Source organism: Amia ocellicauda, chromosome 21 (genome assembly GCF_036373705.1).
Source record: "Amia ocellicauda isolate fAmiCal2 chromosome 21, fAmiCal2.hap1, whole genome shotgun sequence".
Taxonomy (NCBI): Eukaryota; Metazoa; Chordata; class Actinopteri; order Amiiformes; family Amiidae; genus Amia; species Amia ocellicauda.
In genome coordinates, this window is record NC_089870.1 from 14,937,612 (window position 1) to 14,961,777 (window position 24,166).

The 24,166-nt window shown below is 42.2% G+C and overlaps 3 protein-coding genes across 3 annotated transcripts; 2 read left to right on the forward strand and 1 right to left on the reverse strand.

Moving 5' to 3' along the window:
* Positions 1-1,837: 1,837 nt before the first annotated feature.
* On the reverse strand, positions 1,838-5,748 carry LOC136717093 (uncharacterized). Its single transcript, XM_066694562.1, has 5 exons — positions 5,693-5,748; positions 4,150-4,854; positions 3,539-3,733; positions 2,773-2,989; positions 1,838-2,455 (listed from the first exon to the last, which is right to left on the reverse strand). Exons 1-5 carry the CDS (start codon positions 5,739-5,741, stop codon positions 2,266-2,268), a joined length of 1,356 nt encoding a protein of 451 aa, XP_066550659.1. The 5' UTR covers positions 5,742-5,748; the 3' UTR covers positions 1,838-2,265.
* Positions 5,749-5,807: 59 nt separating this feature from the next.
* On the forward strand, positions 5,808-15,591 carry mis18bp1 (MIS18 binding protein 1). The gene is made up of 17 exons (XM_066694560.1): positions 5,808-5,836; positions 6,391-7,342; positions 7,697-7,864; positions 8,314-8,681; positions 9,000-9,073; positions 9,365-9,495; positions 9,598-9,688; positions 9,948-10,096; positions 10,195-10,361; positions 10,571-10,649; positions 11,169-12,891; positions 13,047-13,216; positions 13,459-13,595; positions 13,732-13,877; positions 13,998-14,082; positions 14,302-14,356; positions 14,505-15,591. The coding sequence occupies exons 2-17, from the start codon at positions 6,493-6,495 to the stop codon at positions 14,606-14,608; spliced, it is 4,497 nt and encodes a 1,498-aa protein (XP_066550657.1). The 5' UTR covers positions 5,808-5,836; positions 6,391-6,492; the 3' UTR covers positions 14,609-15,591.
* A 547-nt stretch (positions 15,592-16,138) lies between these two features.
* Positions 16,139-24,130, forward strand: tpp1 (tripeptidyl peptidase I). The gene is made up of 13 exons (XM_066694561.1): positions 16,139-16,273; positions 16,737-16,808; positions 17,170-17,309; positions 18,159-18,309; positions 18,467-18,588; positions 18,714-18,892; positions 19,055-19,253; positions 19,356-19,544; positions 20,426-20,498; positions 20,861-20,981; positions 21,667-21,825; positions 21,915-22,040; positions 22,441-24,130. Exons 1-13 carry the CDS (start codon positions 16,242-16,244, stop codon positions 22,579-22,581), a joined length of 1,704 nt encoding a protein of 567 aa, XP_066550658.1. The 5' UTR covers positions 16,139-16,241; the 3' UTR covers positions 22,582-24,130.
* The last annotated feature ends 36 nt before the right edge of the window (positions 24,131-24,166 follow it).

Here is a 24,166-nt window from a genome sequence, read left to right on the forward strand (position 1 = left end):
CTCTCATTCAGAGTGGGGGGGTATAAGAATTTGGTTTGGCTTTGCATGTCAGACAAAGACATTAACTGTGCAATTACCCACACTGGAGGTCAACTACAGCAAGACTAAAGAGAAACAATGTGGGGGAAAAACACAGTATATAGCCTATTGCACATACACTCACACTGTCCTTATAGTTACATAAGAGGATAAACAATGTTTACACACTATATTTATATCAAGAAGAGAAATAATTTTGTGCAGTCCTCAATATAAACCTATTCTATTAGGCAGTGACTGACAGTCCTATTTCTTTTCATACAATAGACTGTTGTAAGTGTCAGAAAATCTTACAATTTTATTGAACAGTACATCAAGCAAGTGTAGATAAGTGTTGCAGATTCATTTCCCAGTGTGCACTCGGTGCATTCAAAGTGGTGCCATTGTGCACAGATCTCCTGCTGTTGTTTACAGCACTTCTGTAACATCGGCGTTCCACTACTGCGTCTCCAGAGACCGCGCGCTGTTATCACACACACAGGTGTGTGCGCTTCAGAGCGAAGATTGTCTCCTTTCATTGCGCTGCCCAGTTTGGATTGTGTGCTCCCCTATTCCATATGAACGTATACATTGGGACTGTACTGATTCCTATACAAATTGGATATTTGACCTATGCTATTAATGCCTCCCTTCTGTATATAAATAATGTACATGTCAGTGAAAAATATGTTTAAACGCTCTATAAATAGTGGAATCACTTAGTCTGAGGGAAACCAACTCTGGATGTCCGGCTCACAGTAGGCTGTATTAATCATTTCTCCATTTCCCTTTTGGTTATTGTGTTCAGTCTTTACAAGAGGTTAAAAAATGCTTTTTCAACCCCAAGCTGAGCAAGGTCTAAGGGCTCCTGAAGGGAACGTTTGTAATTGCAAGGAAGAATATTGCTTTATTTATTTATTTGTCTGGAGCCTTTATCCAAGGAAACTTAAGATTCTAACATTGTGAACACTTAAAGCTGCATAGCATATGAGTTTATTGAGGGGAAAAATAAAATGTACCAATACAGAAACTACAGAAAATGAGCTGCCAGGTTACAAAGCTCCTAGAATGAGATCACATTCACATGCTTTGGTAAGGCTACATATAAATAAACCCACTGTAGGATATTGATGTAACAATCCAATCACTGGCCAATCACCACTTTTCCAATAATAGTTAACAACTTCTTCACCTTCCTTTTAAATGTTTTAAATGCCAGTTTGCACTTAGATCAAATTGTAGATGTGGTCTGGAGATTAGAGAGGGTGTATGCTGGATATAAAACAATGTTCAATGTTTTCCTCTATATGCGTTCAACTGTCTTGAGGGACAATGAGGAAAATAAAAGAAGCTCAGTGATTATGATTATGGGAGGTCTAAGAGTAGTGCTGATTTGGGGCTTTGAAACCAGCCCCCTAATTACTAAATATACAGAGGCTATTTTTGGTAGTTGAGATGAGATGCACAATTTTCAACACAGAAATCTTTTCTTCAATTTTAGAAGTGGAAAGTAACAAATATGCTAAAACCTCATCTGGTGGAGCAACAGTCAGAAACATTAATTTAGCACCAGTCTTATGGTAGATGAAGTGTATTTTGTGAGTGTGTATCTGTGTGTGTGTGCAGCTTTAGATTTATGTACAAATAACAATTTTTTGAGAGATGTATGTTTCCATGTGTGTTTAGTGCCCTCGTGTGGCTGCAACACAGCTGTGATTCTAGCCCATTGAAAAAATATTTTTATAAACCATTTCATAACCACTGTGATTCTAAAAATAGTCATCCTATGTTATCAATGCTTTTGATTACAAAAAACCACTAAGCTTTTATTTTTCTTTTTAATAGAAAATGTAACACTTTGAGTATGATTTGCATGGATTAGAACACAATTAATTAAATAGAATCATTACATTTGTATGTTTAACAAGGTGCAAAATGTGGATACATTTTATATAATCCATTTGAAAGGAGTTAAGGGACTGAATGAGATTTTAGAAGTTACTTTGCCCCTTTTGAAAATCACTTAGTATTCAACAGATACAGTCCCTTCTAATTAATTCAAATGAAAAAGATTTAAAAAAAAGATGATCAATCAGCAGATCATAAGTAAGAAGAAAATAAACAAGTCCTGTAATACATAATACAAAAAAAATGGCTGTTTTAAGTTTGCTGTGTGGAATATCATACAGGCAATGACTGCTCACTGGACTGGAGTTAGTTTGCAACACTGCTCCTGTCAAAGAGGGTTCAGCCCTGCATGCAAAGGCAGGTCATGTGATCCAGAGGCAATAAAGACTGGAGCAGCTGGACCCTGTTGTCTGTGAGGATCTTGAAGTCCTGGATCATCCCAAGGGGACACGAACCCAGCACTGCCAGCTTCTCCAGGTAGTGTAGCCGAGCGAGGCCGAGCAACTCCTCCTTGGTCACGTTACAATGTCTGAAAACAAGCAGGGCATTGTCACCACTGAGCAGCAACTTTTGGCTTCCTTATAACTGCATATCAAAGCACTTAAAGAACAGCTATAGTCATTTTTCCCATATCAGTGATGTAACTCTTTTTCTTGGTTATATGTTTTTGTAAACTGGGTGCCACAGTACAGCTGACTGATGGTTCCATTGCTTTACAAGCGGTCTCATTAGGATATGCAAACCTTAATGAATGTTCCTTGTATAAATACGAACAGGTGCACTGAGCAGAATCAAATAGAGTAACCATGTGGAATGCATCTCACTTAAGCTTTAGCAGGTATTTACCGAAGTTGGAGGGTCCTCAGGTGTGGGAAGAGCTGGGGAAAGTCGAGCACACTCAGATGGGTGCTATTAACACTGAGGTCCATGTGAAGGTGCCTCAGACCGGCTGCCTGTTTGCTCAGAGTCCTCATGTCTTCTAAGCTGACGAACACCCCAGACAGAGACAGGCTGTCCAGGGTGGCTGGAATTGACCCTACATAGACATTGAAGGGACCGCCTCCTACAAGCACAAATATTGCACTTTTTAACCAATGCTGTCTGCATCATAAATCTTACACTATACACAATATTCAGGGATATTAATCGTTTTTTTGCTGTTTATAATTTATTTTTAATATTAGACTAGTGTGCGCGTTCCAGAAGATTCAGTGTCGATTCCCTAGTCCTAGGTCAAAAAGCAGAGGGTAGCTGGAGTTCAGGGTTGATTACTGGGGTTTAGGTTTAAAACATTCTTAACATCCAGACTATCTCATCCCTGTAAGAGGCACGGGATACATACATACAGTAAAGACCTACACTAACCTCCATGTACAGATAGACTGGTTCAGAATTGCTCCATGCAGGAAGAGAACCATGATTGGTTTCTGATCTGTAGGGGTTAATCCCTAAATAGGATTTTCTGTGCTGTAGATGCTGAGAATTAAATCCAGCAATCATCTACTCCACATAGGCTGTGTAATGTATCCACATGTGCATCAGTACTGAGCAAACTTAAAATTCTCCGATTTCCTATAATTCAAAATTGAAAGGGGAAAGTGTGGACACTTACGTTGGACTGTGAGTTCTTTCAAACATGGGAGATTACTCAACAACGTTGTCAAGCTAGGAGCGGCTGTGTGGTCCTCGAAATGAATGGCCAGGCTCCGGAGGGCAGACAGCTGCTCTATGGATGACTGGGAGAGGAAGGAATCCTTGTAATTCAGAAGCTCCAGCTTAGTCAGTCCAAGCTGAGGAACATACGGCTCTGTTGTAATCAAAGACAGACAATTAAACCCTTTAATAAATGTGCTCTAATCAGCCTCAAACAAAAGCACAGTTATCCAATTTATAGTAGAGAGGGCTAAAGATACAATGAGAGAATAATTAATTAAACATTCACAAGCAGATTTCTGTGAAATTCATAGCATTTTTGACCATTTGGTCTGGTTTTCATGTTACAATACTTCCCCAGTTTGATTTAATTAGCTATACAAAGACCCTGTATGAATTAAGCTACAGGGAATTTAAAAGAAGGAATGTAATGTTTTTCTCACAAGTTATTCGTCATTTAATGTTGTCAAGAATGTCCTGGAGTCTTCATCTGAAACTCAATTATACTTTCACAGACTATAAGTGTATGTGTGTGCAATTGTCTAATAAAAAGAAATGCCTGATCCTCACCTTCAATTTCATTAATGCTTTTGGGCAGCACAAAATAATCAGCTGGCAGGGGTTTATAAGAAAATGTTTTCACATTTAATGAAAGCTCTTTCAGGTTGGGCAGGGAAGACAGCAAGCTGTGGAAAGCATGCGTAGGAATGTGTTCCAAACCTTCATGGAAAACCAGCGAGTTCAAATGAGTCAGGCGAGAAACAGTGTCTATGAGCTGTGCTCTCTGCGGGCAATCAAACTGGCACAGCGTGAGGTGAGTGAGTTGTTGCAGAGAGGCCAAGAGGTCATGCAGTCCCGGAGGGCAGTGAGAACTTCTGATAACCAGCTTCTTGAGGTTCATAAACTGCGGCAGGGTCGCAAGAACATTGCCATCCGACCATTCCTCTATAGCTAGTGCTGTGACCCAAGGCATCTTCGTGGCCAGCTGCTTCCACTGCTTCGTGCCCATCTTCCGCACTACCACAGCGCTGGTTCCCCTCTTACGCAACGTGGCCCAGAAGGCTGGGTTATAGGCGTCGATTTTCTTCAACACCACCTTGCTGTTCTTCCACAGGGTTGACTGGTCTATCAGCTGCTTGAAGTACCAGCAGGTGGCACGAACAACCCCTTTCTCCTGGGCAGTGAGGAGTCTGAATACGTGAAGCCATATCTCCTGCGGGAGCTGAACAACTGACACAGCCACCACCGCGCTGGAGCATCCTGCCCTGCCTCCTCCTGTGGAACATGTATTCACTATATTACTATCATTCATGCGCTGGTCAACTGATTGATAACATAACACACAATTCAAATAGCATACAAAATTGAATTCCCAACAGGCACTTACTGTACTTCTGTAAATTGTAATTTGTAAAATGTATTATTTTGAATTGCTATGTTTTAACTAAATTGAATTTGTAATGATTGATGCCTTGTACTTCACTGTATTTTTGCACTTTGTTTGCACTTATGTTGTAAGTCGCCCTGGATAAGGGCGTCTGCCAAGAAATAAAAATAATAATAATGTTGCTTTATTAATCTCTGGGATAAAACCATGTGATGTGGAATGTGAGGCGTGGCAAAGTGTTCTATTAAAAAAGGATATCAATAATACAGCAAATTATAAAATAATAATAATAATAATAATAATAATAATAATAATAATAATAATAATAATAAAGACAAATCAAATCGAATATTTCATTTTGTCAAGAATATGTCAATGTCTTTGATTTAGTATTTTATTTTTTGGGGGGGTTATTAATAATAATTATCATTGCTTGAATACAGTACTACTAACACCACACTCCCTAGCAAAAGGCACGTAGGACCACACACCGTTATCCATTGCTAATGTTACGGCTCTATTTTTAACTTCAGCAAATATAATATGACATGCTTCATACATTGCGATACACCACATCGATTCTCTCTCTGATAGATACATCTGTTCAAATACATCGTATCAAATTATTCATTACAAATACAGACTTTTGTACAGTGAAACGTGTTAACAATCCATTTTTTATATAATACAACTCCCAGATTTTATCAAAATGAACTAATATATTACCTGTGCGTTTAACATATCTAAACTTTGTCGCTCTGCATGACATCATCATTAAGCGCCCAAACACGTCCCTCTAAACGGAAGTGATGCAATCGGACGCTGACAACCAATCCGCTGTCTTGTCTATTAAATTCAAACTGTAATGCGGTAAGTGTAGACACTATTGATATTTTTGGGGCGTCTTTCTATGTAGTTGTTGTGGTGTTTGTTGGTTTTTAAGTTACTGGTGTTCTGCTGTGCGGGGAAATGTGTGTTTCATTGACACCTAGCAGGGGGAAAAACCTGCTTTCGACCGCTACATTGTGTTTGTTTTGTTAAATTAAAAGTTCCGGTAGGCGGTTAGTGCTCGCTGACAATATGCGTGGTTTCAGTATATTGTGTGTATCGGTTAACACAAGATCCACACTTGTATATTTCCTTCAACTGATTTAATTTCCAGTTGTCATCGCCTAGATAGAATTGCACATGCATCTATATTAATTGTCGAGATGATCGATGTTGTTACACTAAACGTGTTCGATTGGAGACGTTTACAATGTTGCACTAGTTATGGGTGTTATGATCATGTTATGATCTCAATAAATGATTTATATTTTGGCTGCTAACGCGAATAATCTTAATATTTGAGATATTAGGATTACTTCTGCTTTAATGTACTCTTCCGGAATGACTAACATTTAAAATGTTCTTTGTTTTTGCAGCCAAAAAGCATGATTCTTTTTAAAGGAATACCTGGATAGATTTATTATTATTATTATTATTATTATTTTGTTGGCATCCAAATAGAGACACTATCCGAAAAAATGTTCATCACTCCATTAAAAATAAATAAAGGGAGTGGAGGACTGCCCTTTAAATCCATACCTCTGGATACAATCCCACACAACACTGTCACCCCTCTAAAGGAGTTACTGAGGCTGGCAGAGATTGAGTCAGTCTGTTCTGATGAAACTGAGAATGTGTACCATCCAAATCCTCCAAATCCCACAACATGCACAGAGACCACAAGACAAGCTATAAGCTCTACTGTGCTGTATGGAGGTAGTGGGTACAAAGACATTCATTGTGATCTAAGTTGTATAATGGCAGAGGACAAGTCCGCAGTGCTCGAGAACGGTAACCTCTTCGTAGGGACGCAGAAGAAGTGCAAAGTCTTGGACAAAGTGCGCATGCAGCGCCAAGAGTCCCCCGCCAAGGTGTTCGCCAGGATGAAGAAGAAACTGGAAGAGGAGAAATTGTGTTCAGAGGGAAGTAAAGCCGGGCAGGGGCTGAAAAACACGAAAACGAGCAAAGAACAGCCTGGGTTTCCCCACACACCAAGGAAAGGCCAGCCCAGTGTGGATGAGCAGCTGGAGAAACACCCAGAGCTTTTTCAGAGGGAGGACCAGGAGTTGCTCCTGACACCTGGCAAAGCGTACTATCTACATGACCATCAGACACCTAGCAAAGACAAACCGCATGAGGTACAACGCACACCTGGCAGGAATTGTGGTACGGCCAACTGGAACCACCCCAGAGACTGTGTGCCAACTGCTGTTCCCTACTCTCTTCCATCTCCCAGAGCTCCTGCAGCAGTGGAGACTGTGAATGGGAAACAAGGAATCAGCCAGGTACCCACAAGCAGGGACACGGAGGAAAACTTGATTTTCATTGGTATGTTGGTTTATCAATCATCTGAAGAAAATTAAATTAGGTACCTTATTTTTTATGAATAAAACACTACTTCACTCTATCCGGAGGTATTCTGATGTCTGTGTGGCTCAGAGTGTTTAAGTGTTTTAGGTTTGTTTTTAAATATTTATAATTGTTATAATTTTAAAATGTATATAGATTTCAGGGTGTATCCATCTTGTATTTACATTAGGTTTATGCCACAGAAACCACAGATCAGTAATTTAAGGTGTTTTTAATGACTATTTAAAAATAATTATTAATACTAAAGGAAATGTCACTCAAAATGGCAATCCAAATGTACATATTTTTTAATACAGTTTTTCTATTTGACAGTACCCAGAGTTCCTCTTAAGAAGATGGCCTTTTTCTCCGCACCCAAAATTGGTTTCACAAAAGAGTCTCCTGCTAATATTTTTGCACGGATGAAACAGAGAGTTGAATTGCAAAAACAGCAGCAGGACAGTGATCAAGTTAGCAGCACGGTGGATATTAGGAAGGGAGGTCTGTATCCTTTTTTTTTTTTTTTTTTTTTTTTTTAAATTCCTCTTCTGCTTTTGAAAGTAATGTTTCAGAGGGATTCACCATAAGGTCTTTGAACATTAATTCAGTCTGCTCCATGGTTTGTGGAAAAAAAATCATTAACAAACCAAAAGCTGCTATTGATTGTTTTCAGCAAAGGTTTTGAGGCAATCTTGCTTTGCTTTTTTGTTTAATTAAATCTGTCCAGCTGGCAGCAGTAGGTAACTTTTTGCTGATGATAGTGATTATACTACAAAAAAAAGAACAGATCTCTGTTTCCATGATCATAACCAAATTGTCCGGTTGTGTCTGCAAGCTTTCCGAATTTAATTAAATATGGGCATTGTTCATGTACAACTACTTACTTGCCAGAAATGCAAGAAAGTTTGAAGTATTTGCACAATGAAGGAATTGTATGATTTATCTTGCAGATCACGTGCTTCCAAGCCCCAGGTTGAGCACAGTGCCGATGAGTGGGGATGAGGGTGATGATGAGATGTCCCAAGATGTAGAGGGCAGCAGTGCAGTGACCTTCCAAAGTGACCACACTGCAGGGACTGTCCGTGGAGAAACTGCTGCCAACACCGCAGGCGTCCGGCAGAGTCACTATATACCGCGCTTAGCAGAATACCTCAGTGGCTTGGATCGGCCTGTCACTGAGCAGCACCAAAACGCCGAAGCGAACCAGCTTCTGCTCAGACCTCCCAAGATCTTCATTCCCAGGAAGCAGAAAGCCAACGTTCAGCCCCAGAACGACCAGGAGGAAGGCCAGTCTGGAAATGAAGAGGAAGACGTTTCTGTGAGTTAAACATGTTATCTTCATCAATTCATGCATTATAATGAAGAGTATAAAATAAATAATCCTTGATAACTTTGTATTGTGGCCTCAAGATTCAGCAATGAACAGATACTCTGAAAGTCTTCTGTACAATACATTGGGGCAGGAAGTAAAAGTCTACAATTTTCTATGAAAACTTCCTCCATTTCTCTCTCATTGACACATACTTGGAGAATCTTAAATATTTTTTTTCGAACACAATAACTTGTCTGTTTTTTAGGATTTAAAAGTGCATGGGGACCAAGCCTTACATAACTATCTCTTGTTTGCTGTTTGCAGGAAAAGCAGATCCGGCTGAGCAGATGGTGTTTGAAAATAATAAACGATGGAGTGTGTGTAGACGGCCTGAGGATGTGAGTATTACTCCACAACTGAGGGAGCCCTTGTTGAATAAGACCTCAAATAGCTTCCTTTGCTTTCATGAAGCCAATTGTTTGGTCTGTTTTCTCATTTGAACTCACAGACCTAGAAATTGCATGTGTATAGTAGCAGTGTCTAAATCCATTCATGTGGGAAATCAAAATTGTGAAGATTGTTTTGGAATGATAAATACTCACTTGGTCTTATCATTATCATCATTATTTGCCATTGCCCTTTCCATGATGCACTGTTGAAAACTAACACGTGTACTCTGAATCCTTTAGGGATATGAAGAAGTGTCCTTGGCACAGCAATGTGATTGCAGAGCGGATCAAGCACAACATTGTGAGAACCATCACTGGCAGCATTTATATTCTGGTGGGAAAAATTTACATGGATCACAGAAGTTGCAAATGTAAGGAAATTAGACGGCTACATTATTGAGACTTTATTCATAAACTGGTACCGTTCAGAGGCATATTTGGTCTACAACTTTTTTGGGGTTGTCTATTTTCAGCTCTTCCAAGATGGTTCCTAAAGAAATTTCTCTTTGGCTTCCCGGAGAAATGGAAGGATTATATTGAGAGCTATGTTTCACAGCCGAAAAGGTATGTCCACATTCAGTCTGGTCAGTTCCAATTCCACCCATGAATATTCAACTCAAATCCCAGTCCCAGTGTCAGAACTGAATTGGAATTGATACAATAATTCCGATTCCATTTAGAATTGACTCCAACACTGACGGTCTCATTAGCAGGTCATTTCATGTCACACGTCATGTCTTGAAATGAGCGCAGGACTTTCAGACAGTGTCTGAAACCAGAACCAGTACTTATGAAAGTATTTGAATCTCTGTTTTAATTGCAGTCCTGAGACTAGAGTGACAAACAGACAGGGTCCAAAAGAACAGGAAGCCAAGAAAAAGACAAAAGACTTGATGTCTGAGAAAAAGAAGACCCCTCGACCGAGAGAGACGTTGTCCAAGGCCAGGTGTTCCACAGTGGATCACAGCATCTGTAAGGGTTTTACTTTTTTTTTTTTTTTTTTGCCTGTCAGATTTCTTAGTGTACCATATGCTGTCAGACTATTTGGGTTAATGTATTTATTCTTTCAGTGCAAGAGTCGTTCAGTGGCAGCCGCCTTGAGAACCACGTGCAGGTCTCCCGCAGCGGCCGGTGCATCAAACCCCCGCTGGAGTACTGGAGAGGAGAGCGGGTGTTTGTGGACTCGGATCTGAATGTCGTCTTCAACCAAGGGGGCATCAACTACCTGGATGAGGCAGTAAGTGTTCATTTCTCTGTTTTCTGTTCTGTTTCGCTTCTATGATTCTTTGTGTGAATGGGGGTCAATTCTTCTCTTATTATTTTATATTATGTGTCGTGCCAGGCTGAGGCAACAGTACTCATTTATTCTAACCTTTGTCTGGAATGTATTCTTAATGTGAGTTGTTAGATTTGGAGATGGTTTAATGTCTGATTTTAATTACACAGACTTCCAGCAATGCGTCTGCTGCTAGATCATCAAGTAAGAAAATAAATCCATCCAAAAGCCGCACAGGAAATGACAAAGGTAAGGTCTATGTTAGTTTCAGGGTGTTGTAGTCCATTGACCGTAGTAGTTAACACAGGCTTGATTTCTCTTTGGTTCACATACGTTTACCATCCTGTTATTCGTTCCAATGATTGTTGTTGTTGTTGTTGTTAAATACATTCAATGATGAAGTTCAAATTGGATTGTTTTGGTACAAATGTTACAGCTGCTGATTATTGGAACAGTAATTCCAGGCTACGACGTCAATGTTGCTAGGCTGTGTGTCATTTCTAGGCGGGTGACTTATTCTGTGCATTTATGAATGAGATTCAAGGTCACATTATCATTTTATTTCCACTGAATAGGAGTATCAAAGTTGAATAAGAATGTTTTGTGACAGCCAGCACATAGGAAATAGGCTGCTTCTCACACAGCACCAGGGATATTGGGGTTTCTGTTTGAGACTAGAGTTTGGACTAACTTCATGTAAGTGTTGCATTTAGAAAAGCTGTGTTTCAGTTTTTCCACTAATTTTCTTTATACGGTTTCGTTATAAAGGGAGGGACTCGTCTGACGGTGATGAATCTGCTAACAGTAAGATCCCAATGCCACTCCACAGAGAAAAGCAAAGAAACAACAAAATAAATGTGGGCAAGTTTGACTCTAAAGTGTGCATTACACCAGTTAGAACTATTTCCCAGCTGAAAGAAGAGTGCTTGAAACACAACCTTAGGTTTGCATACACAAGTGATTCTGAACAAAGGACAGGTGAACTCAGCGAGACGTTAGTGGAGGCACATGGCACACTGTCCGGCAGCAAAGGCCATAAATCTGTTAAAAAGGCAAAGCAGCTGTCCTCCAGTGATGGAGAAGAGACTGTGGTTCTCCAGAGGAAAGTGAAGGTGCACCAGAGACCAGGAAGATCCAGGAAGAGAGAACCAAACGGGCAGGTTCGTCCCCATTCGAAAAGTGACCGGGAGCTGGGGTTTTCAGCCAGCAGCCCAGCCAACCCTCCGAGAGACCTGGTCGAGCAACCCAGGCCATCAAAGTCCAACGAAAACGTCAGAAGGAAAAATAAATCCAACAGCACAGTGCGGTACTCTGATACAGATTATGAGTTGAGATCCAGATCTGTGTCACAAAATACAAGGAGTTCGAAGAAATGTCGTTCACCCCAGAAAGTACCTCTCAGTTCTCGCAAGCAAAGGAGGAATCACTTGTTGGATTTAGACGCTAAAGTCAGCTACTCGAATGGAAGACGAACTTTGCGGTCCCAATCACTCTCGCAAGACAGGCATTCAAATAGTTTTGTTTCTCCGGAGCAGAGGAGAAAAAAGAGACGGAGTCGGAAGGAAACCACAACCAGGGAGCATACCTCAAAAACAAGGTCTTCCTCACGAAACCGGAGGGGCTCTAAAAACATGAACACACCTCAGCAGATTATTAAGATTAAACAAAGCCAAAAGTGCCTACAGGAATCTGAGATTGAAATAAGTGATTCTGCTCCAGAACGCAACTTGAGGTCACGATCTGCCTCTCGCAAAAGAGAAGATGCGCAGGATCTCGATTCATCCGACCAGCAAAACAATCTGAAACAATATCAGGAATATGTGCGTGAACTGGAGTCCGAACAATGTGATTCTAGTGCTTCAAAGAACAGCTTGAGTTCAGTTGACGTAGCCATACCCCAAAACAGAGAGTACTGGCAGCAGAATTCAAACACCAAACTTAAATCGACCCCAATAAAGCAGAAGCCAGGTCCTGAGCCCCAAAATCATACAATAAAGCCTTCCTCTCCACAAGACACAAATACTTTGAGGTTTGCCAGATCTCCAGTGGAGGTGAGCAGCGACCACAGGAGTCTGAATAGCTCAGTGGAGTCGGACCCTGATGTGAGTGATGTTGCACCAGTGCCTGTTTTGAGATTGGGAGCCACTCCACACAGCAGTAAGAATTCAAGAGCAACGCAAAGTAGCAGAAGTGAAACCGGGCAACGGATCTTGTTCGAATCCGAGTCTGACCTGAATGACCCTGGATCAGACCTGCAGATCCTCCGTAAATCCAGATGCCATTCAAAGCAAAAAGACTCTCGGGCCAATTTGAAGCGAGGACAGAGCAGGACCGAGAAGACGGCAACATTGAGTACAAATCAGGAAAAGCAAAGACCTGCGAAAGGAAAAAACCCTGAGGTCCAGAAAGCCACCAAAGCCACCAAGAAGAGGGGGCAGGATGAGATCGACGACAGTGCCTGGTCTCAGAAAGAACTGGAAAAGCTGCACAAGTAAGATCCCGCATGTTTATGTGACTTTCTGGCAGTAAGGCCTAATATCAATAAACATAATTTTTCCTCAAATGTAAAGTGGATTGTTCACTTCTTACTTGACTCATTAAGTTAACTGTCCATTAATTCACTGCTCTCCTATGCCTCTCCTGCAGAGCGGTGGCATCTCTTTCAAAGCATAAGAGCGGCTTCTGGCTGGACGTTGCCATGTTTGTGGGCACGCGCTCGGCAGACGAGTGTCAGCAGCAGTACACGCATGATCAGAACACGCGCAAGCAGTCTAGGCAGACCAAGAAGAAGCCCGATTCCAAAAAGGAGGAGCCAGGTACATGTAATGTTGTTTCTGTGTGATTCCCATTCTTCACAACTGTGTTTCCAGGCTAATGAATCTCGTTTACAACTATGCAATTCTACCTTTCTCTATAGTGAATGATCCCCAAATAGGGGAAATCGTATCCTACATATAAAACTGGGCCAAAAACTAGTATAGCTCTGCGTTGACTATAAAATATCCGTGAATCTTGTTTTTATTGGTGTTAAGTTCCTTGAATATCCCTTGCATTAAAGCCAAGACGGTCCAGATAACCGCTAAAGTTGGGACGCTGAAGAGGAAGAAGCAGATGTGGAATTTCCTCGATCAGATGGCGAAAGAAGACCACGACGATGTTTTCGCCGCCTCCCCTCTGCAGAGTAAAAGACTGAAGGTGCGTCACAGTTCTCCCTCCCGCTTGTGAATCACTCTCTCTCTCTCTCTCTCTCTGCGCTGTCTTCCAATATCTTATCATCTTCTCAGTCTGTACACATCCTGTATGAAGCTGTATCTCCCCTTTGCCTCTCCAGCTGCCCTCCCTTGCCGTGAACAGCGACGGTGATGCTTTCAGCCTCTCGGAGAAAAACCTCCAGACTCCCTCGTCGGCCAACTTCCCCTCGGTGAAAACCCCTCAGTGTCTGCACATCAGCCCTGGCATGCTGGGCTCGGTACACCGGTGAGGATTTTTCTAGGAAGGGAAATCGGACGTATAGAATCGGGTAGCAAACTTTACGTGAGCATAATCCGTATGCATAACACGACATTTCCTTTGTTTCCCCCGCTTTGCTTTGAAAAGAAACAATGCGGACCAGTACGTATTCCAACTGCAAAAGAAACATAAGAAAGGGAAACCGAAGTCATGGTCGAACGTCAGGAAGGAGGTGAGCGTGTCTGAGTGGTGAATGTGTGTGAAATTATAGTTATTAAGATGATTAAACATGAAATTGGGTTGTAAAACAGGTAATGCCATAGGAAAATGAATTGCAATTCAACAAAGATTTATTTTAGAAACACAATAGCAGTGAATTGTGTTTTATCCTTTGTGTATTTAGTTTTGTTTTTTTATTTATTTACCTTTTTCTCTCTCTCTCATCTCACAGAATTTGAAATATGTACTGACACCGTCAAGGAAACATGCAGAGAGACAATCTGATGGTATGTTTATCTCACAGACAGAACATGTGGCAAATCTCATTTTCTTTCCATTCATTTTCTCTACAAGATCGTGTGTTGTTTCCTGCTAGCAGTGTGAGGCCCCGGCGGTTTTGCATGTCAGCGTATTAACAGCGCGATTGCCTTGCAGGTGAAAAGGAGTCCTCCATTGTCGGGAAGCTGTTCACTGATAAAGTCCAACCTGCTTCAGATGACAGCACCGAGGAAGATTTTTATTTCTCGTTGGAAGACTGATGTATGGATCTTGTATTTTGGCCTTTGAACTACATTTAGTCAGTGATGTGGATAATGAGTGTTAAATGGTATGCACACAAAATATCCACACACCCCAAAAGGTGTTTAAAGGGCGGGGGGTCGGCAAATGACAAATCACCACCAGCACTTACACTGTGCGTTTTATTTCCTCTTGATTTTTAAACTCTTTTCAATAATTCAATGTTCAGATCAGATTTCCCTCCGTTTTAATCCCTCCGGTGCCCAGTGGGGATGTTTAATAGCGTCTGAGATCATAGGAAAACAGGTTTCTGTGCCGTTTCGTCAAACCTTCATACAAAGTGAGAGCAGAAGATGCTTTCCACATACATTTAGTACTTTCTATGCTCAGATATATGTAAAGTCATTTAGGTTGAGGCTGTGTACTCATTGTTTTGTGTCCACTACAATAATGAGACTCTGCATCTGTCTACACCTGTTTTAATTTAGATGAAAATGTACAGCAGTTTCTTAATTCGCCTACAAGCTAATTTCTGTTTTCATACATAGGCTATAATGTTTCCCTTCCTGGCTGTAAATATTAAAGGTTCTCCAGCTATACACTCACAATTTTCTGTGTAGTTAACAACGTTTGTGAACTTTTTAAATTACTGATTAAATTCTGAGCATTGAAACTGTACAAATAATGGATTTTTTTATTATATAGTTAGTTTTCTTCCAAATCTCCATGTAAATATTTTCTGTACAATTTGCTGAAATCATTCATATCACTTAACTGGATTTATTTTCTTTTTATAGTAAATTTTGTATTAAAAAATACTACAAAAATGTTCATATTGTTTTATTTGATTTTTTGTTTTTATTTATAATTGCACAGTAATAAGAAGAACCTTGGGCATTACAAGGTCTGGCTCAATTTCCTCTGGTAAAAATACCAGTGGGAGTTGTATCAAATGCATGATATTTGGATATGCACAAAAATAAAAAATAACATATCAAAAGTCTTCTATGAGATGGTGGTCTGAAGTAAATAGGAGAATGCATCCAAAGCAATGGTTTTCAATCTACAGCTGTCTTACTGAAATAACAGCTTTTCCCTAAATTAGATGCTTGCACAATGTTTCCAAAAGATACAAATTCAATGCTTAATGTGTAGCTACATGTGCAAAATATTTTTAATGGCCACTAATGTTTCCCACTCGACCTAATTACAGATGTAATCAATGATAATTAAAAAATCATCTTTGAAGTCTTTAGGACAAATTCATAATTATCAAAATTCCACCGAATACACATTGACAAGCGACTGCAGTGACCTTGAGGGACATTTGACAGGATTGACCTTCTCAAGATGGCTGCCATTTCCTTCACTGCTATCACTATCATAGCTTTTCCCTAAATAAGTCAATATCATTCCCATGTATCACTTAGGCTTTTATCACCTACTGTTAAAAAAAAAAAAAAAACGTTTATATTTTATGTCGAACATCTGACATTTTAAGAGTGAGTTGTATTTACGTCCTTACGAAACGTGATTTGTATCCACTTCCGCATTCAAGCGCAGTCAGCTGATGATCACATGACCGGCAGTGTGCAGCTCTAGTGTGCAGCCGCGGGGTCGCAGCGCAGTCACCTCTGACCATCGCAAGCAGTGATGTTTAATCCGGAGCACACAGTGTGGATCCTGTAAGTGGCCTTATATTCATATTTTTACACACCATGCCTCGTAGATATTAACCTGCTTTGCACTGGCTTTGATGGGGCGCTCTGCAGTGCAGGGCTGTGCTGTCAGCAGCCACTGTTGCTGCTGTTTGTGTTGTGCTGCTGCTACTTGAACAGGCAGGTTGTGTTGATGAATAAATACATTTAAATGCTACTGGGTTTAAACTGAACAGATGCAAGGTATGGTAAAGAGTTTCTATGTGGTTCTCTAAATATTGCCTATTACATATACAATTATACATATAGTGTGCATGATCACTGTCAGAACGAGGAAATCAAATCAAATACTTTTTAGCACACGTTATGTTAGTTCACAGGCCATGTGAAACTGGCCTTTTTCTGTAATGTATTTGTTTGTTCCTAAATAAAGTAAATGATATAAAGTACAATATCATCCCTTATTTATGTACTGTTGTTTTTCTTCCAGGTTCCCAGTCCTTACCTTGTTGGGCAGCTGTCCTGTGCGCAGTGTGTTCTTGGAGTCTGATCAGGACACTTCGTAAGACTTCTACACTTCCTCTTCCCCAGTCTAACAGAAATCACTTATTATTTATTGTAATGCCTAAGAATAGCTTTAATGAGAGTAGTGAGTAAAACATGTTCAGGATGACGGTGTTACAAATAAACGTACTAGTAGTTTTATTGTAGCCATTTCCTGGTTGAAATATTCTTCATACCAAACAGGTCGGCTACAAGTGTACGAGTCCAGTGCAATAGACGGATGCTTGATTTGAGCCCCTAAGTATGGTTATCAGAAACAAATGCACAATCGCTGTCAGCAAAGCCTGGCCTGTGAACACTTGCTTAGCAGCGGTTGATGAGTGACAGAAACACTCTTGGGTTGTCCCTCCTGTTGCCAGAGTCCCGGAGGGCTGGACGCAAGCGGGCCGTGTTGCTGCCTCGGACCGGGTCCAGCTGACCTTCGCCTTGAAGCAGCAAAACGTGGACAGGCTGAGGGAGCTGCTGGACAGGGTGTCAGACTCCGGCTCGCCCCAGTATGGTAAGGAAGCATTTGTTAGCCTCCTCCGATATCCTGAATGTGGAACCAGGGATGCGAGTACAACAGTACACAGTTCTCATCTTTCTTGTAGAGTGACTGAATTTACCCGGCAATGTCAATGTTTGTTTTCTCTTAGCATAAGAGGTTTGTTGAGGGGAAAAGACTGCTCTGCACTGCTGTGAAACTCATGGGTTTTATTTAATGTTCTGCTTGATTCTGGTTCTTTCTCCCTCACTGTGTTGCCAGGTATTTGACTGTTTTAGTGGCTAGATCCTCTGTCCTTAAATCTGTGTGTTTTCATTTGGAGAAGTACAAAAATGTGATGCATTATTCATCAAATTCTTTGAGCTACCCGGCAAGTTTTGACTGCGTTTCAAAATCTTAACAAGGCATGTGATGTTTTCAAATAACTTGCAAAACAAATGTGCTTGTCTCGGCAAAAAGCATGAAGGTCAGCAAGTGATCTGATTTTAAGTAGCGAGTCAGTTCTTCACACTAGTTGCCTTTCGTTTCTAAAGTTACAACTGGTAATCAATCAAGAGCGATCGTGTAGGGGGGTTTGTCTTGTGTTAAACATGTTCAGAACAGAGATTCAGAGAAACAGCACTCACAATCCAACGTGCTTTCTGTAAAGAGCGCAACAGTTCAGAGGAAACTGTCTTCAAAACCAAAATGAGGATCTTAACCTGATCTGCTGTTTGAATTCAGACTTTTGACACAGGCAGTCTTTGTTGTAAGCTTGAGTCAGTTAAACCATAAGCGTGGCTGTGTGGAAGTGGGACATCAGAAAGGTTGTTTTTAGGGAGATATGCTAGCATGCCTGTGAGCCCTGCTGTATCTGTTCCTCAGGGAAGTTCCTGTCTCTGGAGGAGGTTTCGTGGCTGGTGCGCCCCTCCGAGCTGACCCACAAGGTGGTGAGCGGCTGGCTGCAGAGCCACGGCGTCGGAGCCTGCAGGACGATACAGACGCGGGACTTCCTGCAGTGCGATATGACCGTGCGGTAAGAGTCGTGCAGAGAGAAAAAAGGATGTGGAGGTCTCGGCAGTCTCACATGCGATTTCTCACGGTTTTATTGCGGGTTCGTTTCAAAAGTAAACCATAACCGTCCATCTGTCGTCTCTGGTCGGGTTGTGATGGGTTTCCTCTCACCCCTTCAGCGTGGCCGAGACTCTGCTGCCTGGCAGTGAGTTCCACCGCTATGTCCGTGGCAGTCGCTCCCTGGTGCGGTCCCCGGCTCTGTACGGAGTCCACCCAGAGCTGGCACAGCACCTGGACTTCGGTGAGTGCCACACGGCGCCGCGGGTTGTCCGGGTCAGAGGTCCGGGGTCAGGCCTGTGGTTAAAGGAGCTGCACTCCTCCAGGTGAGCTCAGCACTGCCTCACACCTTCTCCTCTCTCCTGTCAGTGGGGGGCGTGCACCGCTTCCCTTCCGAGGCGGAGGCGGTCAGCCGGGCCTGGGCCGATGGGAAGCAGCGGGAGGCGGGTTTTCACCTGGGAGTGACGCCACCTGTTCTCAGGCAGCGCTACAACCTGACAGCCAAGGATGTCGGCTCCGCCCAGAACAACAGCCAGGCGGTAGCCCAGGTACGGGGACTTACGTGGGTCGGTGTGTGTGTGTGTGTGTGTGTGTGTGTTTAAATTCATCGCAAATAATTCCTGTGGGCAGCCCATTACCAACTGTAGCGCTTGAGATGTGGCTGGACACTTGAACTCCGCTCTGAGCCTCTCTCTCTCTCGTCTGGGCAGTTTCTAGAGCAGTTCTACCACCCTGCCGACCTGGCGGAGTTCATGATGCTCTTCGGCGGGGGGTTCCAGCACCACTCCACCGTGGACCGGGTTGTGGGCACCCAAGGGGGCGGCAAGGCTGGGCTGGAGGCCAGTCTAGATATCGAGTACATCATGAGCACGGGAGCCAACATCTCCACATGGGTCTTCACTAACCCGGGTGGGTGACGGGGTGTGAGCTTAGCGTGGGGGTGGCAGTCAGTAGGTGGGTCCGGAAACATGGACCACAGTGTGGACTGACGGGGTGTGTGGTGTTTTCCAGGGAGACACGAGTCCCAGGAGCCCTTCCTGCAGTGGCTGCTTCTACTCAGCAACCTGACGGCCGTGCCCTGGGTCCACACCATCAGCTACGGAGACGACGAGGACAGCCTGGACCCCGCCTACATGGAGCGCATCAACGTGGAGTTCATGAAGGCTGGAGTCAGGGGCATCACGCTGCTGTTCGCCTCAGGTACGCTGTTCCCACTCACTCCAGCGTCTTTCAAAGTCTGTCATTTATTCTCAGCGTTCGTTATATCGGGGGAGAGATTCCTACGTGTCAATTCTGGATTACATTTTTTGTTCCTCATTTGATCTTGCAATTTAAATTCACTCCACTTTGACCTTTTGAAGATATTTTTAAAGTGTCTTACTGGAGATAATTAGAGGGCATTGAAAGAATGGTGCTTTAATTATTCTGAGCCGTTAAAAACTATTTTGATCACCTTGGACAACTAGATTTCGTCCACTAGGGATTTGTTTCAACTAGTCTGTAGTGCTCAGAAATCCATCTGAAATAAAAACGGACGAGTGAAATACACCAGGACCAAAACCAGGCCTCACTGCTTCCTGTTTGGGTGTGGATTTGCATAACCGTATGTTCTGATCAGAAAGGATCAGAGAGCTGTTACCTAGAGCATTAACTGCAGTTGCCAAACCCTAGACATACACCTACCTGCAGTATTTAATTTTCTTCATGTGACTTAATGCCAAACCACCATCTTTAGTAAAAAAAAAATGCATGTTACTATTATTTATATTAAAAGTAGTATTTAATTCTGAGCTCTTCAGTTTACCCCGGGGCGACTTCCTTTGCACAAGAACCGTTTTCAAAACATTTCAAAGTGCTGTTGATCCAATCAGTACCAAATCCAATAAGCACACACACTACACGAATACAAGAGTAACTGTAATAATCTGTACTGACTCTGTTCTGGCCAGTCTTCCTCCTCCTGCCAGCGACCTGTGTAATGTGTGAATGTGCTGCCCGTGGATCCCTCACGGCGTGTACAGGAGCGGTTGCCCTCTCTCCCCTGACTTGGGTCTGTGCACTGACTCTGTGTCTCTCCTCAGGGGACAGCGGCGCCGGCTGCAAGCAGGTCTCTAAAGGAAGCAATGTCTTCAGACCAAGTTTTCCAGCTTCAAGGTAAGGAACAATAAACTAACAATACAAACTGTGTCACTGTGAAACGTGACTTACAGCATCCACAGGTCAAATAAATCCTCTTATTGATGTAGCGCTCTTGTGTTTTACATGATTAAGATTGAGAAGGAATGTGCCCGTAAGTCTCCTCTGATTAAAGTGATTCTATGCCCTGTGTGAACAACCACGCATTGTGAGCAGGGTTCAGTGTGAATAAGTACTAGCACAGCCGAGTGGCCCCTCTATAACCACCGTACTTTGCATTTTGGCTTGAGAATTTATATTTGTTTATTTTCTGGTCTCAATCCAAGATAAGTAACTTCATAGTGAATTGGACACTCACTGCTGTCCTCTTGCATCTCTAGTCCTTACGTGACCACGGTGGGCGGCACTTCATTCAAGAATCCCTTCAAGGTGACCTACGAGGTGACGGACTACATCAGCGGAGGCGGATTCAGCAACGTCTTTAAGATGCCCGACTACCAGGTGAGAACCTAAATCTACCAGGAACCTGAATACATTTCAAACTGCACATCTGAAATAAGGCAGGGTTAAGGATTGATTGTCTGATGTGGTTTCTGTAAAAGGGTTTTAGAAAGTGTACTTTATGGTGGTTACTAATATCACTGTTGAGTTGTCTTTGCAGTGCAGTAATTTTGCAGCTGTCAGGCTGCTCAGGTTCAATTTAATTTTGTGATGAAAACATTTCAGACCATGTGTTTGGAATAACTGCACTTTATTTGCAAAAAACAATGCACAGATCAGTATTATTCCAAAGGACACCCTCAAATTTTAAAATAATGCAAACATTTTGAAAAAAAAAAAAAAGCCTATTATTCATTTTGTGACAATTATTCCAATTTGCAGTTAAAACATTTATTGTTTGATAGCAATAAATTAACTTTAGAACTTTATAAAAGCTACAAAATGTTTTACAGCACTTCACATACTTCTTACAAAGGTATGAAAACCTAAACAAGGTTTTACGTCATTTACACGTGCAAGGTTTGAAAACAAAACAATCACCTAAAAATATGTACAATGTGCAATTGTGGTGCAATGTTCAGCTGTCTGTGTTTCTGCCGTGTGTGATACTCTGGAGGGGGGATGTTCTGTGTTTTTTTACCTCTCGATGTTGAGTCAGGGGTGTTAATGTGCTCGGTTCCTGTAGGTGAAGGCAGTGAATTCCTACCTGCAAGGCATGAAAGCACTTCCTCCCAAGACCTACTACAACACCAGCGGGCGGGCCTACCCGGATTTGGCAGCGCTGTCTGACAACTACTGGGTCGTCACCAACCGGGTGCCCATTCCCTGGGTCTCTGGCACCTCGGTGAGTGGCAATCACTGCTACTGCTGCCTTGACAGTGCAAGCGTCCCCTCGGTCTCACTGTGTCTCTAACTGTGTGCATTGCGTCGCAGGCCTCCACCCCCGTGTTCGGCGGGATCCTGTCTCTCATAAACGACCAGCGTTTCCTCAAAGGCCAGCCTGCCCTGGGCTTCCTCAACCCCAGGCTGTACCAGCTGCAGGGAAGCGCACTCTTTGACGTGAGTACCACAAGACTATTTAACTTTGTAATGGTGCCAGTGTGGTGTGGCCATAATTCACTTCCTGTTAATGCCTACTAGTAGGAATTACACAATCAAAATCACACTGATTATCCATGATGCTCAGAACTAAAAACTCACTGCGATGATTGGAACAGCCAAATTCTAATCTTAAAATGAAAGTATGTGAGAATAGGCAGCATTACAACTGAACACTAGGTGTCAGGAGAGAGATGGTTAAGAGCACAGTGTGTCAGGCTGAGATGGCTGTTCTCTGAGCTGTGGGACAATGGAGGGACAGTGTTCAGGTCATGAAGACCCTTGCATTTGAAGCAGGTTTGTAATTTAAATGCATGCTGTAACCAACACCCTGGTCTGTGTGTTGACTCTCGCTGTGCAGGTGACGGAGGGGTGTCATCTGGGCTGCCTGGACGAGCAAGTGCAGGGGAAGGGCTTCTGCGCGGCTCCAGCCTGGGACCCTGTGACGGGCTGGGGGACGCCCAACTACCCTGCGCTGTTGGCGGCCCTGCTGGACAAATAACCGCTGCCTCCCCGTCGAACGATCCCCTCAGCTGCCAGCAACCCACGCCCGGACCGGACGCTTCTGTCGTACAGATATTCTGTTCTTTCATTGTGTGACTCAAGGCCCCTGGAGTGGTGGGTGAGTGGAATGAAGTGCAGTCACACAAGCAGGGAGACAACAGGTACACTTGTGACATGACGTGTGAATGGTTTTGTTCTTTTTAGTTGGGATAGTAAAATAGCTCAGTGCAAGCCTTTTTCTATACGAGATACTCTAATCATGTTGATTGTGGAAATGTTTTTTTAATGACACACTAAAGAGCCTGTTACAATGCAATGCAATGATTGGTAGAGGAGAAAATCTAATTTCAAAGCTAATCAGGAAGCTGGTCCTTTTGAAGGCTCTTCTGATGTTAATTGACTGGTTCCTCAGCCTGGATTAAATTGTAAACGGCTTTCATCTAGTACAGAGTTTCCTAGTGAACTGAATGGACCTTGCAGAGGACATTCATTAACCTGCACATATCAAGGCAATTAGAAAGCTAATTAATATAGTTAGGTGGTGGAGAATAATAAAATTAAAATGTAATCATCCACACATTGTTGCTGAGGTCTATTTTGAATACAGGGTCTATATAAAAAAAATTAAATATCTATTTTTTGGTGTGCAATTCTTTTTGTAGACATTACATCAGGCCAAAAACTGGCTGAGGTGGAATACAATATTATTAATACATAAGATTGTTTGTGTTCAATTGCCATTGACCAGAAAATGCCCTATTCAGACTCAATGCAGCCATTGCTGTTATAGCATAAACACTGCAGAGCCAGACCTATTCCACCCGAAACACTCTGGCCTGTCTTGCATTGTGAGAGAATAAGCACGTATTAAGAACATTTCACATGCATTTCATTTAAAAAGCTCATAGCAGCTTGATCCGACTCCTAATCAAACCTGATGGGCTGCGCTTAGCTTGCTGAATATAAAAACTACGAATAGAATATTGTGGTGTCTGCAAATAAATCCATAGGTTGTGTTTTTTATTTTTATAATGTTAAAGCAATGATTCATTACTGTGTTCAAATCATTAAAGGGCTACATATCCTGCAGCTGAAAAGGTTTAAAAATGTAAGTACTGTCAAGCAAAATGTAAATGTTTAAATTGAACGGCTTTTTCAATCAGTTGTCGGCCTAGACCAAATCAGCACTGACCTCCTCATGAATCGCAATTTAGAAACCTCTAATTTAGAAGAAGTGAAGCACATTGGAGGGCAGGTTTGTAATTTGCGCTCTGTGGGGCGGTCAGAGGCCTGATTGGGTCCAGGCCTTTGTTCAGGTCCATCTCTATTAACGGTGTGAGGATTCAGGGAGTTTTCGAGAAGCTGGGGCACAGATGTAGTCAATCCTGTAAACACTGCATCAGCCATGCAAGGCGAAGCATGAAGGACAACACTGGTGTGCACAGCAAGTCGAGCCAGAACAAAATATTTTGTGGGAAATACTTTCTTTATTTACAAATTTTTACAATTGTGAAATAACTTACAAAAATAAAGTGCTTTTTATTGTATTTTGTATCTGCTCATTTATAAAGTTAGTATAATTA